This window comes from Oncorhynchus clarkii, chromosome 23 (genome assembly GCF_045791955.1).
Source record: "Oncorhynchus clarkii lewisi isolate Uvic-CL-2024 chromosome 23, UVic_Ocla_1.0, whole genome shotgun sequence".
Taxonomy (NCBI): domain Eukaryota; kingdom Metazoa; phylum Chordata; class Actinopteri; order Salmoniformes; family Salmonidae; genus Oncorhynchus; species Oncorhynchus clarkii.
Window position 1 is genome coordinate 29,297,577 of NC_092169.1, and position 16,889 is coordinate 29,314,465.

Below are 16,889 nucleotides of genomic sequence, written 5' to 3' on the forward strand. Positions count from 1 at the left end.
TTATTTATTAAATTATTCACTCCCTCAACTTGCCTCCTGACTCCCAGCGCACACGTTGTAGAATGATGATTCAACAAAGGGAAGTATCAGGGAGTGTTTTTTATTTTTTGTGTGTGTTGGAGGTGATGTTCGGTCTGGGGGTTGGAGCTGGAGCTACCTGGGAGGTCTCAGCCAGTTTGTCAGATTCCCATGCCTTGGCGGGTTCGACGGGTTCCCCTGCCTCAGCTGGCTCGACAGGTTTCCATACCGCAGCTGACTCGACAAGGTCCCATGCCTCAGCTGTGTGAACAGGTTCCCGTGCCTCTACCGAGCACCTCAGCTGGTTTGTCAGGTTTCTGCGCCTCAGTGGAGGCGACTGGTACTGTCGCGCATGCTCTCTCTCCTACGCTCTAGGTCGCCATGCTCCCACACCTCAGTTGGATCAACAGGTTCACGTGCCTTAGCAGAGGTGACCGGTCAGCTCCTGATCCCCGGGATCGTCATCTTGGTCATCTTGGTACTGTCAGGTGTGCTCCCTCTCTGGCCTCTAGGTCACCAGGCTGCTCGTTATGGAGCACACCTGTCACCATCGTTACGTGCATCTGCGCATAATGACACTCACCTGGAGTGTCACTAACCATCACCTCCTTGATTACCTGCCCTTTATTTGTCACTCCCTTTGGTTTCTTCCAGCGTTGTTCGTGTTTCTTGTTTTGTATTATCTTTTCATTTATTTATTAAATTATTCACTCCCTGCACTTGCTTCCCGACTCCTAGCACACACATTACACACATTCACAGGCTCGAATCTCACCTCTAAATTGTCTGTGAGGAGAAAGAAAACCTGAGTGGCTGGGTGACGCGAAGCTCTGAATGGGACTTGTGAGTAGATTGCCATGAAGATACAGTGGATTTGTTACAGTGTGTGAACAGAAGGAGGGAGACACTGAGGATACAGTCTGAGCGAGAGGGTTATGTTCATGATCTATAAAGCCTATACTAGACAGAGTACTGAGTGCTGTGTGCTCTTGCGCACACAGCACACACACTCATACACACAGCCGGCATCCTTCTACTCCCCACATGAACATGCAGACAAATTGATTGGTCGTTTTGGGTAAATTAAATGGGATAGTAGATAGAGGAACCTGCTATCCAGAAAATCGGACGGTCCTTATTCATATATCCTGCTTGTTGGGCTATTTATATCGAGGGGTAGCGAGAGTGTGTGTGTTCATGCATGTGTGTGTGCGTGCGTGAAAGCGTGTGTGTTTAAATCTAAGTTGATTTGTTTTACTGTGTTACTGCCTGCTTACGTCAGATTAAATGGCTTTGCATCATAAAGGTAACTGAGGTGTAGATTATTTGAAACAACATTATGGTTAGATGGTATCATCGCTAAGCCTGGGCTGCTTCACAATTTTCCATCAACGCACACACATACATGGATCAATCAGAGTAGAGGAGATAAAGAGGAGATGGAACAGTTAACTATCTCCCATCGTCCCCCTACTTCCCAACCGCACCCCTCCGCGTCCCTCTGCATCCCTCGTCTTTGACGTCACTGTGCTTGGGCAGCCAATCAGGTTCCTGAGTCACACCAACCACCTCTCCTTCGCCCCTCCTCCTCCTCTCTGTCTCTTTAAACCTCAAAGGCTGTGGAAACACAACACACAATGTGCTGCCGCCACTGGGAGGGCGGACGGATGCAATGCAGAACACACACCACACCACGCACCAAACACATCGAGACAGAGTAAGTGGATCCTCTTGCAGAGAGACTGCATACGAAGCCAGAGCTCATATCTCTTTCTCTCTCTCCCTTTCTCTTTCTGTCTGAATCTGTCTTTGTTTGTCTCTTTGTTTTCTCTGTGTCTGACTTCATCAGTCTCACTCCCCATCTCCATCTCTTTTTATTTCTCTGGATAACTTCTCAATTTCCCCCTTCACTCTCTGTCTCCCTTCTGCCTCTCTGTCTTTCTCCATATATCTCAGTGTCTCCCTCCTGATCTCTTCTCCCTGTCTTTCACGCTCCAGGCACAAGCTGTCTCCAGACGACAACAACAGAGAACGCAGCAGCCCCTGTAGTAACAGAAAGAAGAGATCCACCAGAAGAACCCCTCTCACTCCTCTCCCTAGGACCGCAGCTCTGAAATGGGCTGCTCCTCGGGACGCCAACCCCCGGCCCCGGTGCTTCAACCAGACCTGGACTGTGGCAGCAGCATACCTCCGGAATCTCCCCATAGAGGGGACCTGGTCCAACCCCCAGAGTCCCTCTCCACACTAGAACGACTAGCCCAGGCCACTGGCGGCACGGAGAAGTCTTGGTACCGCTGTGTGTTCCCATTTGGGGTTATCTCCCTGGTGATTGGTGTGGCGGGGACAGGGGTCACCTTCATGTATAACACGCCAGACCTGCACCAGACCAAGGTGGTGTCCATGGTGTTGCTGGTGGTTGGGATGGTCATGCTGTTGATGGCGGCAGTCTGCTGGAGGGACCACAGACTGAAGAGAAGGAAGAAGAAGGAGGGAGGGTTCTTCTGCTCTGAACAGGGCACCTTGTGAGGTTTGGAGGAGGAAGAGAGATGTATGGAACAGAGACACAGACAGATGAAAGGATGGATGGATGGAAAGGTTGAAAATCTGTGAGGTCCAAACCGATCAACCTGCCACATGCTTCAGCGAGATGCTAGATTTCAGGGTGGTGGAGAGGGTTGAGAGTTCCTATATCTTCTTTCTCTTGTTTGGAAATATAACCTCCTCCTTCTTTACTTTTTTACCAGCCCCCATGTCTCTGAGGAGGTTTACTTTGTTTTTCACTGTGGGGAGGAGGGAGGGCAGTGTTTTCAGGGTTTCAAGTTCAGGGAGTTCTGTCAACGGTTAACCGTAGACCCTGATAACCTACTGTAGCTGTAAGATGTCCCATCAGAACGATGAAATCAGACTTTGGATGTGTACCAAATGACACCATATTCCCTACATTGTGCATAGTGTAGGGAATTGGATGCCATTTTGGCCCAGCATTTGTGTCCACACTTTTCATTCATAGTGATTTACACATTTCTGCTTTCCCCTTCAGTTGGCTTCGCAGTTTTCTAAAAATGAGGACATCACTGGATCTGCCACAGAATGGGCTGAGCTGTTAAATTTTTACCAGTGGTTCTTTTTGCTGCCGTGTCAGTAATAAATTGTGATGAATTGACTTGCGTTTGTGTGTAACCGATGTGAAATGGCTAGCTAGTTAGCGGTGGTGCGCGCTAATAGCGTTTCAATCGGTGACTTCACTTGCTCCGAGACCTTGAAGTAGTGGTTCCACTTGCTCTGCAAGGGCCGTGGCTTTTGTGGAGCGATGGGTAACGATGCTTCGTGGGTGTCAGTTGTCTATGTGTGCAGAGGGTACCTGGTTCGAACCCAGGTTGGGGTGAGGGGACGGATGAAAGTTAAACTGTTACATGTGCACCTCGAAGTGGTATGAATTTATAGTTGAAGGTTTCAGATAATGACATCACCCTGCGACAAGACTGCTGTAAGTTTGTCAACTTTGCATTCCTCTGTATGACATTACATGTATGTTTGGTGCGCTCTTAGATATGTAGAGGTTTATGGACTGATACGTCATTTGAATGGCATTCATATCACAAATCACATATCACTACCTGACCTGGGTCAAATATAATATGTCAAATACAAGCTGCGCTTGATTTAGTATTGTCACATTCGTAGTAATAATGGTCGGACCAAAACGCAGTGCAATATGAGTTCCACATACTTTATTATTAGTGAAACTTAACTAAACAATAAAGCACAAACTGTGACTACAGAGGTGCAATGTGCACTAACTCCAAACAATATCCCATAACACACAGGTGGAAAAATACTACTTAACTATGATCCCCAATTAGAGACAATGATGGCTTGGGAATTCCTCTAATTGGGAATCATAGCAAAACACCAACATAGAAAAAACAAACTAGAACCCCACATAGAAAATATCAACTAGACTAAACCCCTAGTCACGCCCTGACCTAATCTACCATAGAAAATAAAGGCTTTCTACGGTCAGGACGTGACAGAACCCCCCCCCCCCCCCCCCCCCCCCAAAGGTGCGGACTCCGACCGCATAACCTGAAAAAAGAAGGGGTTGGGGGGGAGTGTCTAGTGTCGGTGGCGACTCTGGTGCGGGTGGAAGTACCTGCTCATCCGCCAGCATCGGGGCGGTTCTGGTGCGGGACGAAGAACCCGCTCAGCTCTCAGATCCACCATCTTTGGTGGTGGTTCTGGTGCTGGCCTAAGAACCTGCTCATCCTGTGGATCCAGCCTTGGAACCAAGCTGAACACTGTACCTGGACTAGACCTCGGTGCAGAAGAAGACTCCTGCCATTGAGCGGGACTGGACGTTGTGTCTAGACTGGGCATCAGGGCAGAGAAGGGCTCCTGCCATGGAGCTGGACTGGACACCGTGTTCGGACTGGACATCGGCGCAGAGGAAGGCTCCTGTCTTGGAGCTGGACTGGACGCTGTGCTCAGACTGGGCATTGGCGCAGGAGAAAGCTCTGGTCATGGAGCTGGAGGTTCCGTACCGTGGACCGTCTCAGGAGGTTCCATACCGTGGACCATCTCAGGAGGTTCCGGACCGTGGACCATCTCAGGAGGTTCCGGACTGTGGACCATGTCAGGAGGTTCCGGACTGGGAACCGTCGCCGGAAGCTCTGGACTGGGAACTGTCGCCGGAAGCTCTGGACTGGGGATCGTCGCAGGAAGCCTGGTGAGTGGGGCCGGCACTGGTGGCACCGGGCTGGTGACAAGCACCCCAGAGCGTATGCGGGGAGCAGGCACAGGACGTAGCTGACTGGGAAGGTGCACCTGAGGGAGAGTGCGAGGAGCAGGCACAGGACGTACCGGACTGGGGACACGCACTTCAGGGAGAGTGCGAGGAGGAGGCACAGGACGTACTGGGCTGTGAAGGCGCACTGGAGACCTGGTGCGTAGAACCGGCACAAATTGTACCGGAACAATGACACACTTCGCACGGCGAGTGCGGGGAGCTGGCACAGGACGTACCCGGGTTGTGGAGGCGTACTGGAGACCTGGTGGGTGGAACTGGCACAGATGGTACGGGACCAATGACACGCTCCTCAGGACAAGTATGGGGAGCTGGCACAGGTGGCACCGGACGGCTAACACGCTCCTCAGGGTGAATGCCGTGCATACTATGCCAAACCAACAGCTCTCTCGCTTCACTCTCCTCCAATTTATCCAACAACTCCTCGAAGGTCTCTAACTCACCCCTCCGTTCACTCTCCTCCAATTTGTCCAATAACTCCTCGACGGTCTCTGACTCACTCTGTTCGCTGTCCTTTTTTGGGACTGTCTTTTGGGCTTGCGTCGTGGCAGCGAACCCCGGCGTCGTCGCTGTCCTTCCTTCTCTCCCTGCGTCTGCTTCCACGGAAGGCTTTCGTCTCCAGCCATAATTTCCTCCCAAGTCCAGAATGTCTTCTCCTTCTTTCTCCCCTCCCAAGCCCAGTGTCTAGTGTCGGTGGCGGAATATTCCCAAAAGTGTAAACTCCAAGCTAAATCAAGTGATCCTCAAATACTTTCTAATATTTTGAAGTATTTGAAGTAATGTATTTGCCGCAGGTCTGATCACTACTGTGTCTTGCCACGTAAGTTGCCACGTTTTGCAATCAATGTACCTCTTTAAATGAATGTATATTAATGTCTATATATAAAGATTGTGTACAGTATAGTTTATTGGGAGATGTTAATTTGTACTTTTTTTGTATTTGAGATTTCCTGTTTAAATGATTCAACTAGAGAATTTTTTAAATTTGATATAGCTATCCGTCCGTTTCCTTGCTGCAAAATAATGTTTTTTGACTTTACAGAACATCCTCTGCATTACCATTCTGTATCAATCTCTTTCTGTTGGGTAGATTTAATGTGCATCCGAAATGGCACCCTATTTCCAATATAGTGCCCTGCCTTTTGAAAGTAGTGTACTAAGTAATGTATAAGGTTTCATTTGGGACACCATCTTACATTCCTGTGGGGAAACGTTGTGTGCAGCTAGCTATTAGTCAGTCACAGCATTGCCGTGGCTTTTATTTCAGTGCCTTTATTTCAACATCAATATATCTCTGTAATGGTGTCATGACTGACCACGAGAATCCAAATAGGTCAGATTAGGTTTGCAATTAATTACTTCAATCAGACCCCCTTTCACCCGTAGAGGGGGAGGAAAGAACTAGTGGGGATTGACACTCACGTCCTGTTTTAAATCGAGGGAGAAGATCCAGGCCTGTGCTCTCCAAATTCATCTAAGGAATGTGCTTTGTCTCAACAGACCTTTTTGCAGCTGAAACTCTAACACGTTCAAAAGCGAATACTGGAACAATATTTTGAACGTAGAACATGCGGAATAGTCAGGTGACAGGGTAGCCTAGTGGTTAGAGCGTTGGACTAGTAACCGGAAGGTTGCAAGTTCAAACCCACGAGCTGACAAGGTACAAACCTGTTCTGCCCCTGAACAGGCATTTAACCCACTGTTCCTAGGCTGTCATTGAAAATAAGAATTTGTTCTTAACTGACTTGCCTAGTTAAATAAAGGTAAAATAAAAAGACTGTTATTTTGTGAGGAAATACTGTAAATTGGAAAGTATACCCATTACATAGATAGAGTTTCCATACTATGGGTTGTGCATGTAATATGAAAAATTATAGAAGTGTTTTTGTTAAAAGAGGGATGTGATTTGAGAAGCTATAACAGATATTTTTTTTGCCATAACTTTGCACAGTGAGTAATCACCGCAAAGTTATGGCAGCCAGCCAGCCGGAACCACCCCTTTCGCGCAAAATGTATAAATGATGGGTTACGAATTAACACATGGAACCAGAAAAAGTGTAAAGTGGCAGCTACGCGTTTAAATGGTTTGAACTTTGAATCTCAACACGAGGTCGAGACGATAGATTCACCTCATGATTTCTTGCTCAAAGCGGACGTTGGTTTGTGTGCAAAGTATATGGTTATTGTAGGCGAGAGTAGTTTCTGAACATGGCAATGTTAAGTGTCTCTGTCCCTCTCTCTCCCTCTCCATCTCTTCTTTAACAACATCCATGTTGTTGTCATTCCGCTAGGGACCTGTTTTCAGCGTAATAAGTCTCCTGTCAATAACTGGTGCAGATTGTGTGTGTTTATCCTGTGTTGCCATTTAATTAGTTAGTAAATAAATAATTCAACCAATTTGTGTAGTACTGAATCATAAGTAAGGCTCAGGTTTTTGCAGGTGCAAGGAGGTTACGACTGTTCAGAATGGTGACATGATAAGAGGTTATTATTAATAATTTGACTGTTTATAGATGTGATAGGTAAAAACCTTTTGGAGTTTAATTCGGGAGATGGTAACACTTTAAAGAACCACTCTCGTGGTGCCTCCGATCCTAATGAGTGAGTTAATTGTTACATGATTAATTTAATCAGGTAACAATTAAACATAGTTAGTTAATTAGATAAATAACAATTTTCAGATTGTTAGTCAAGTCACGACTATGGGTTCACCCAAGCTGTACACCCACTGTGCCAGTACTAGAATAGCTGATGAAAAGGAGATGTTGCCATTATCTGTTTGTGTAATCTGGTTGTATACGTGTGTGTGTGTGTGTGTGTGTGTGTGTGTGTGTGTGTGTGTGTGTGTGTGTGTGTGTGTGTGTGTGTGTGTGTGTGTGTGTGTGTGTGTGTGCGCCTGCATACGTGTGGCATCCCTCATATAAAAGGGGGACATAGTGTATGGGTGAGCCATGACGTCAATCTGTAAGCTACAAATCAAACAGTATCAGTTCCATTGAAGAAAAAATAAGGATACAGAGATTAGTAGTACCCAGATTTCAACCAGGCCCACTGACACTGTAATTCTCTTCAGATTCACAATTAGTTGTGTGTATTAATGCTATATTAAATGCAAGATTATTAATGTAAACTAAACCTGTGTACATTTCTGTCAATCAAACTAAAAAGAAAATGGCAGTCACGGGGGATGAGAGGAAGAGAGATATAAATATAGTACTCTCCCTCTGTGGTAGGCTCCCACAGTGTTGCACCAAAAGCACTCTCTCTCTCTCGCTCTCTCGCTCTCTCTCTCATCAATCTCTATTATTTTTCAAACTGGTTTTATCCCGACATCTGTAGCCTATGACTCATCTCATTAGCAGGATTAACTAATTAGTCTGCCATTGATTCATCTGCTGATCCGCTACTCATGCCTGGCAGGTCCCAGTGATCCTTTACTCGTGGCTGGCAGGTCCCAGTGTCAAAGGTCCTTAATTAGCATACTCAAAAGTAGTCTGTCATGTCCTCAGCTCTAATCAGTACAGACACTTTCAGTCAGTCACATTGAACGGAGAGAGAGACAGAGCTGCTGTAGTGTCTGAATTACTGCATGGGCTATGTACTAAATGGTACCCTATTCCCAAAAGTAGTGCACCATATAGGGAACAGTGTGCCTTTGGGATGCATCCCATGAGTTCAGTGAAGTCTAGCCTAATCAAAGGTAGCTTCAGCTCTAGTGAAGTTCTGCTTAGGCTTGATAGGCTAACAATAATGGTGGATAATACATTTCCTATTTCATTTTTATGGATTTTGAAAAGGAGGTGGTCATGTTTGGGAATGGGTGCATACCAATATTAACCAATCAATAATCAATGGCTTCAATAATGGCATAAAATGATAAGATTTACTGGGGTACACATTCCTCCCATAGGACTTGGCCACCTTGGCACTTTCCTGTAACCCAGGATAATTAGCGTTCCTGAACAAAGCTATGTTTTGGTTATTTAACCCCCTACCAGAGGACAGCAGGAAGTAGGCCTAACAGACTAATCCTCTTCAACTACATGGATTAACAGGTCAATTTGCAACATTTCTTAATGTAGAAATAGTGATCTAACTACCAAAGCATGTGTACTTTGTGGTGATAACATTAACAAAAGGCATGATTAGCCTGTATGTTATATGTAATCTAAATTGTAATCTATGGAATCCCAAAAGTAATTATTTATCATAATAAATAAAACTGCATATGACATTTAGCAGATGCTTTTATCCAAAGTGATTTACAGTCATGCATGCATACATTTTGACATATGGGTGGTCCCGGAAATCAAACTACAATCCTCATGTTGCATGCAACATATTCTACCAACTGAGCCATACAGGACCACATGTATGTACCACACGATCATGAAATGGCAATAAACAATCACTAATAATGCTGCATACTCCAACAAAGATTAAAATCTCACATTTCTGGTAACAGTAGTTATAAATTGCTGAGGTATAGTCACTTTTAAAGACACAAGCTCAACTACACAGTACAAATATGATCAAAATATGAAAATATGAAATATTTTATTCTATGTATTTGGTATTCAGCAAAACTGTCTTGAAATGACAATACAAATATAGTAAAAAAAAGAGTTATAAGATTTCACCTTCCTTATAACTGTAAAATACATACGTGTTAGAGAAAACGTTTTCTAAAGCTTTCTCTTGAACCTTTGCCCCTATCCTTCTGAACATCAGACAGGGCTCTAGCTTGGCTTCCTAAACTCATTTCGGAAATGGCCTTTCATCTCATAATAATCGGAGCCAGTCAGGATAATTAATGTGGCAGGTTAGGAGTAGTCTCGTAAACCTGATTCAAGGTAAATACATTGTGGGAGGCGACAAGTCTGCATATGGAGACAAGGTTAGGATAACTAAACAAGCAGGTTAGGAAAATTAAGGTTAAGGTTAGGAAAAGGCTTAGGGTTAGGCTTAACTAAAATCATACAATTAAGCAGCAAGCAGCCACGCAAAAAGAGTCTTGAGTGACAACTAATATGCCCAATTACAGTAGTTTACAGTAGGTTCCCATACAACCACTTACGTTGATCCTCCCACTTATTTCGCCGCGCATATCCACATATGCAACTACTCATGGGCCATGACTCGTGCTTTGTCAGTGGTGCTTTCAAGACAAATAGGCACTTTGAGAAAAACTAGGTCAAATCATGATGTCTGTGATCTCCAGGTGGGAAAGTCGGAGCTCTAGAATGATGCCAGTTTCCGACATGGAATTCCGAGTTGGATGACCATTCAAAACTATTTTTCCCAGCTTGTTCTTTTCCGTGTTCCCAGTTGTCTTCAATTCACTGAATTCGAAAGTTGCAATTCTTAACATAAAATACGCATTCTAATTCGTAACATATCATATTACATGGAGTGTCGGATTTGCATACAGAATAATACGAAATGCTCTTTTATTTATTTATTTTATTTCACCTTTATTTAACCAGGTAGGCTAGTTGAGAACAAGTTCTCATTTGCAACTGCGACCTGGCCAAGATAAAGCGTAGCAATTCGACACATACAACAACACAGAGTTACACATGGAATAAACAAAACATACAGTCAATAATACAGTAGAACAAAAGAAAACAAAAAGTCTATATACAGTGAGTGCAAATGAGGTAAGTTAATTACAATATAGCAATTAAACACTGGAATGGTAGATCGGCAGAAGATGAATGTGCAGGTAGAGATACTGGGGTGCAAAGGAGCTAAATAAATAAATACCAGCATATTGAGACCAGGTTGGACAAACAAATGGGGTGCCCAAAAGAAATTGATTGCTACCAACTCATTGTAATTGTAAACTGCCTCATTTTGTATGTCTAGCAGTCAGATTACACATTGAAGGGTTCTGCCTACAACCCTCTATGAAGGGTTCTACCAAAAACATTTTATCATCAAAAGGTTCTTCATAGAACTCTCAATGAAGGGTTCTACCGAGAACCCTTTAATCTTTGGAGGGTTCTTCCTAGAACCCTCTATGAACAGTTCCACCAGCCTTATTAGCCTTTAAAATGGTATTGTTGATGACAATATATTACATGTATCATAAGGCCTTTCTTTGAGGGCCTAGTTAAACCCTACCCTAACTCCTGTTTTAAAGGCCACGTCAGGCCTGCAAGTCACATTACGCTGGCTTGCAAAGTGATATTTAGATCCTACTGGAATCTAGCCAGAGTTATGATCTCCCCAAAGAACCCTTTTGGAACCCTTTTTCTAAGAGCGTAGATAGGTGAGGAAACAATGAAGAAGTATCCTTGAAGCCATAATAATAACTCAAGGATAGTTGGATTAATGTACTTCTCTTCTCATTAACAAGACAAACAACACTTGGGTCTGGTAACATTCTGCACCTCCCTATAGTTAAAATAGAAAATCACAGGTTAGCTGACTAGAATGGACAGGTGGATACTCGCACACACACTCACATACTGTTTATTGAGATGGATGTACTCATTATGGTTGGTTTCACGGGAGAGTTGAATCCACCCACACTGCAGGAAGAGTAAAGACACAGGGGAGTTGAACATGCAGCTGGGCTAGACTACTACACTAGAACACGTGCAGTGGAACATCACAACATACTATTACAGTGGTTCTCCTCCACTACAGCCCAGTCGATGTTAATGGGCGACCTGTTCGGCCCGCCTTTTCCTGTAGTCCATGATCAGCTCCTTTGTCTTGCTCACATTGAAGGAGAGGTTGTTGTCCTGGCTCCACACTGCCAGTTCTCTGACCTCCTCCCTATAGGCTGTCTCATCGTTGTCGGTGATCAGGCCTACCACTGTTCTGTCGTCAGCAAACTTAATGATGGTGTTGGAGTCGTGTTTGGCCACACAGTCGTGGGTCAACAGGGAGCGTTGGTAGCGTTATTTTGGTTGATTTTGTGCTCTCAAACCAGTGAGTTTATTAACATTCTTCATTAAGAATTTGGGCAACATTTTATTACTGACAATGAAAGAGGTGGAAATGTTGTTCCCTTGTCATATAATTGCTACATTTACTATAAATATAGAATTAAAAAATGTTTTGTTCAGATTGTATTTTGGCTATTATTTTTCACGATGCGAATATTGGGTTGGGACTGAGACAACCTGGTTAAATTTGGGTCCCAAGGCAAAGCCAGTTGGAGCAAGTCGAGAGTTTCAAGTTCCTTGGTGTCCACATCACCAACGAACTACCATGGTTCAAACACACCAAGACAGTCGTGAAGAGGGCACGACAACACATTTTCCCACTCCTGCGACTGAAAAGATTTGGCATGGGTCCCCAGATCCTCAAAAAGTTCTAAAGCTGCACCTTCGAGAGCATCCTGACCGGTTGCATCACCGCCTGGTATGGCAACTTCTCGACCATAAGGCGCTACAGAGGGTAGTGCGTATGGCCCAGTACATCAACGGGGCCAAGCTTCTTGCCATACAGTACCTATACTGGGCGGTGTCAGACTCCAGTTTCAGACTCCAGCCACCCAATTTATAGACTGTTTTCTCTGCTACCACATGGCAAGCGGAACCAAGTCTAGGACCAAAAGGCTCCTTAACAGCTTCTACCACCAAGTCATGAGACTGCTGAACAATTAATCAAATGGCCACCTGACTATTTACATTGACACCCCTCTCCATTAGTTTTTTACACTGCTGCTACTCACTGTTTATTATCTGTGCATAGTCACTTCACCTCAACCTACATGTACAAATTACCTCGACTAACCTGTACCCCCTGAACGTTGACTCTGTACCGGTATCCCCTGTATATAGCCTCGTTTTTTTTTTTTACTTTTTATAATTTTTTACTTTAGTTTATTTGGTAAATATTTTCTTAACTCTTTCTTGAACTGCACTGTTGGTTAAGGGCTTGTAAGTAAGCATTTCACAGTAAGGTCTACACTTGTATTTTATGGCAATCCAGCCATTACTTGAGATATATCTTGTTCTCAGTCTGTTCTCAGTCTTGTTCTCAGCCTGTGAGCATCATGTGTGTAGTGATCCAATATCCATAGACATGCCATTTAACAGTTATCACTGGCCCTTGCTCAGCCTTATTCACCAAGAGCCCAGCGCTGAGCCTTCTTGTTAGCAAAGTCACTGATCAAGTCTTTGAAGTCCAGCTTTCTAGCTAACTGACTTTCAATGGACAGCATGGCAAGACTGCAAAGCCTGTCCTGGGACATAGTGGACCTCAAATAGTTTTTAAAATCCGATTTAGTTTACTGAAAGCTCTCTGGCCACCAGCAACAGTCACAGGCAGTGTGCAAAATACACATAGAGCAATGCACACTTCTCCAAAAATGCTTTGCAGCTGCAATTTTTCATCTTACAAATTTCATTCAGGAGTCCAAGAGGGGACAAGTTAGGGGGGAAAGTGGCAGCATATACAGTGTATGCACCTGGCCACTGTATGCACCTGGCCGTGCTGCTGCTCCAGTTTCAACTGTTCTGCCTGCGGCTATGGAATCCTGACCTGTTCACCGGACATGCTACCTGTCCCAGACCTATTATTTGACCATGCTGGTCATTTATGAACATTTGAACATCTTGGCCATGTTCTGTTATAATCTCCACCCGGCACAGCCAGAAGAGGACTGGCCACCACTCATAGCGTGGTTCCTCTCTAGGTTTCTTCCTAGGTTTTGGCCTTTCTAGGGAGTCCTAGCCAACGTGCTTCAACACCTGCATTGCTTGCTGTTTGGGGTTTTAGGCTGGGTTTCTGTACAGCACTTTGAGATATCAGCTGATGTACGAAGGGCTATATAAATACATTTGATTTGATTTGATTCAGGTGTTTTACTTTATTTTGAAACTCAGGTGTAAGATCTCTGGAACACTTCATGATCAGTGGATGGGACACAGAAGGGACTTTATCTACACTAATCTGCCCACACTTTCAGAACAGCAGAAAATTATTCTATAATTTTGCAGTGGCGTGGGCCCTAATGTCCAAGTCACTTATGATGTTGTACATAGCAGTAAAAAATACTGTGTTCCGAAACACCGTTGGTACACTGTCCTGACCTGTCTCCTCTTGAGAGGTCTCATCATGGAATCACTTCCTTTTCCTCTGGCGGCTGTGTTCCTTGCTAAATCGAGGTGCAACATCCATTTGTGTAGCAATCAGTGTTGCCTCAGACATGAGACTCCCATCCATCTCTAAGACACTGCATCTCTTCCTTTAAGGCTCTGATATTGGCGGTCTCTCTGTCAAGTGAGATTTTTCCTGACTGATTTATCACATTCCTGTCCTCAATGCATTGCAGTACATGTCATTCAACTCAATGCTGCTCACCCCCTTCTTCAGTTGGGAGTATGGCTGGTTCAGGGGTATGGGGATGGGGAGACAGGGCTGCTGAGAGGGTTGGCAGGTGGTGGGACAGAATGCAGATAGCCCGGTTAGCCAATGTGCAGAAGCACTGGTTGGTCGGCCCAATTGAGGTAGTATGTACATGAATGTATAGTTAAAGTGACTATGCATATATGATAAACAGAGAGTATCAGCAGCGTAAAAAATAGGGTTTTGGGGGGGTCACACAATGCAAATAGTCCGGGTAACCATCTGGTTACCTGTTCAGGAGTCTTATGGCTTGGGGGTAAAAACTGTTGAGAAGCCTTTTTGTCCAAGACTTGGCACTCCGGTACCGCTTGCCATTCGATAGTAGAGAGAACAGTCTATGACTGGGGTGGCTGGGGTCTTTGACAATTTTTAGGGCCTTCCTCTGACACCGCCTGGTGTAGAGGTCATGGAGGGCAGGCAGCTTAGCCCCAGTGATGTACTGGGCCGTACGCACTACCCTCTGAAGTGCCTTGCGGTCAGAGGCCAAGCAATTGCCATACCAGGCGGTGATGCAACCGGTCAGGATGCTCTTGATGGTGCAGCTGTAGAACCTTTTGAGGATCTCAGGACCCATGCCAAATTCTTTTCGTTTCCTGAGTGGGAATAGACTTTGTCGTGCCCTCTTCAAGACTGTCTTGGTGTGTTTAGACCATTCTAGTTTGTTGTTGATGTGGACACCAAGGAACTTGAAGCTCTCAACATGCTCCACTACAGCCCCATCGATGAGAATGGGGGCATGCTCGGTCCTCCTTTTCCTGTAGTTCACAATCATCTCCTTAGTCTTGGCTACGTTGAGGGATAGGTTGTTATTCTGGCACCACACGGCCAGGTCTCTGACCTCCTCCCTATAGGCTGTCTTGTCGTTGTCTGTGATCAGGCCTACCACTGTTGTGTCATCTGCAAACTTAATGATGGTGTTGGAGTCGTGCCTGGCCATGCAGTCATGGGTGAACAGGGAGTACAGGAGGGAACTGAGCACGCACCCCTGGGGAGATCCAGTGTTGAGGTTCAGCGTGGCAGATGTTTTGCTACCTACCCTCAGCACCGGGCGGCCCGTCAGAAAGTCCAGGATCCAGTTGCAGAGGGAGGTGTTTAGTCCCAGGATCCTTAGCTTAGTGATGAGCTTTGAGGGTACTATGGTGTTGAACGCTGCGCTGTAGTCAATGAATAGCATTCTCACATAAGTGTTCCTTTTGTCCAGCTGGGAAAGGGCAGTGTGGAGTGCAATAGAGATGGCATCATCTGTGGATCTGTTTGGGCGGTATGCAAATTTGAGTGGGTCTAGGGTTTCTGGGATAATGGTGTTGATGTGAGCCATTACCAACCAGGTCTGTAGTCATTTAGGCAGGTTGCCTTTGTGTTCTTCGGCACAGGGACTATGGTGGTCTGCTTGAAACATGTTGGTATTACAGACTCAATCAGGGACATGTTGAAAATGTCAGTGAAGACACTTGCCAGTTGGTCAGCACATGCCCGGAGCCCACGTCCTGGCAATCCGTCTGTCCCCGCAGCCTTGTGAATATTGACCTGTTTAAAGGTCTTACTCACATCGGCTATGGAGAGCGTGATCACACAGTCGTCCGGAACAGCTGATTCTCTCATATGCCTCCGTGTTGCTTGCCTCGAAGCGAGTATAGAAGTGATTTAGCTTGTTAGGTAGGCTCGTGTCACTGGGCAGCTCGCAGCTGTGCTTCCCTTTGTATTCTGTAATAGTTTGCAAGCCCTGCCACATCCGACGAGCGTTGGAGCCGGTGTAGTATGATTCAATCTTAGCCCTGTATTGACGCTTTGCCTGTTTGATGGTTCGTCGCAGGGCATAGCAGGATTTCTTGTAAGCTTCCGGCTTAGAGTCCCACACCTTGAATGCGGCAGCTCTACCATTTAGCTCAGTGCGAATATTGCCTGTAATCCATGGCTTCTGGTTGGGGTATGTACGTACAGTCACTGTGGGGACGACATCCTCGACATCCTCATTCTCTTATTGATAAAGCCAGTGACTGATGTGGTGTACTCTTCAATGCCATCAGAAGAATCACGGAACTTGTTCCAGTCTGTGATAGCAAAACAGTCCTGTAGTTTAGCATCTGCTTCATCTGACCACTTTTTTATAGACCGAGTCACTGGTGCTTCCTGCTTTAATTTTTTGCTTGTAAGCAGGAATCAGGAGGATAGAGTTGTGGTCGGATTTACCAAATGGAGGACGAGGGAGAGCTTTGTACGCATCTCTGTGTGTAGAGTACAGGTGATCTAGAATTTTTTTTCCCTCTGGTTGCACATTTAACATGTTGATAGAAATTTGGTAGAACTGATTTCAGTTTCCCTGTAATAAAGTCTCGGGCCTCTAGGAGCACCGCCTCTGGGTGAGTGGTTTCCTGTTTGCTTATTTCCTATACAGTTGACTGAGTGCGGTCTTAGTGTCAGCATCTGTCTGTGGTGGTAAATAAACAGCCATGAAAAGTATAGCTGAAAACCTCTCTAGGCAAGTAGTGTGGACTGCAATTTATCACAATATACTCTACTTCAGGCGAGCAAAATCTAGAGACTTCAACTGCATCTGTTGAGCCTGGCACCAGGCAGGGGCAACTGATTTAGTATGAATAGCTTGCTAAAAGTTTGCCTGCATTGATTAAATGTCGGCTAAAAGAGGAGCAAAATATAAACACTTAGAATGTTCTGTGAAGATTAAATAACTAATGTT

General features: G+C 45.1%; 1 protein-coding gene across 1 annotated transcript; it reads left to right on the top strand.

The window, feature by feature from the left end:
• The first annotated feature begins 2,133 nt into the window (after positions 1-2,133).
• LOC139381352 (transmembrane protein 100-like) lies at positions 2,134-2,544 on the top strand. Its single transcript, XM_071124816.1, has one exon. It carries the CDS (start codon positions 2,134-2,136, stop codon positions 2,542-2,544), a length of 411 nt encoding a protein of 136 aa, XP_070980917.1.
• The last annotated feature ends 14,345 nt before the right edge of the window (positions 2,545-16,889 follow it).

Excerpts from the sequence above, each read along its gene's own strand:
- LOC139381352 (XM_071124816.1), top strand. The coding sequence starts at position 2,134 with ATGGGCTGCTCCTCGGGACGCCAACCCCCGGCCCCGGTGCTTCAACCA.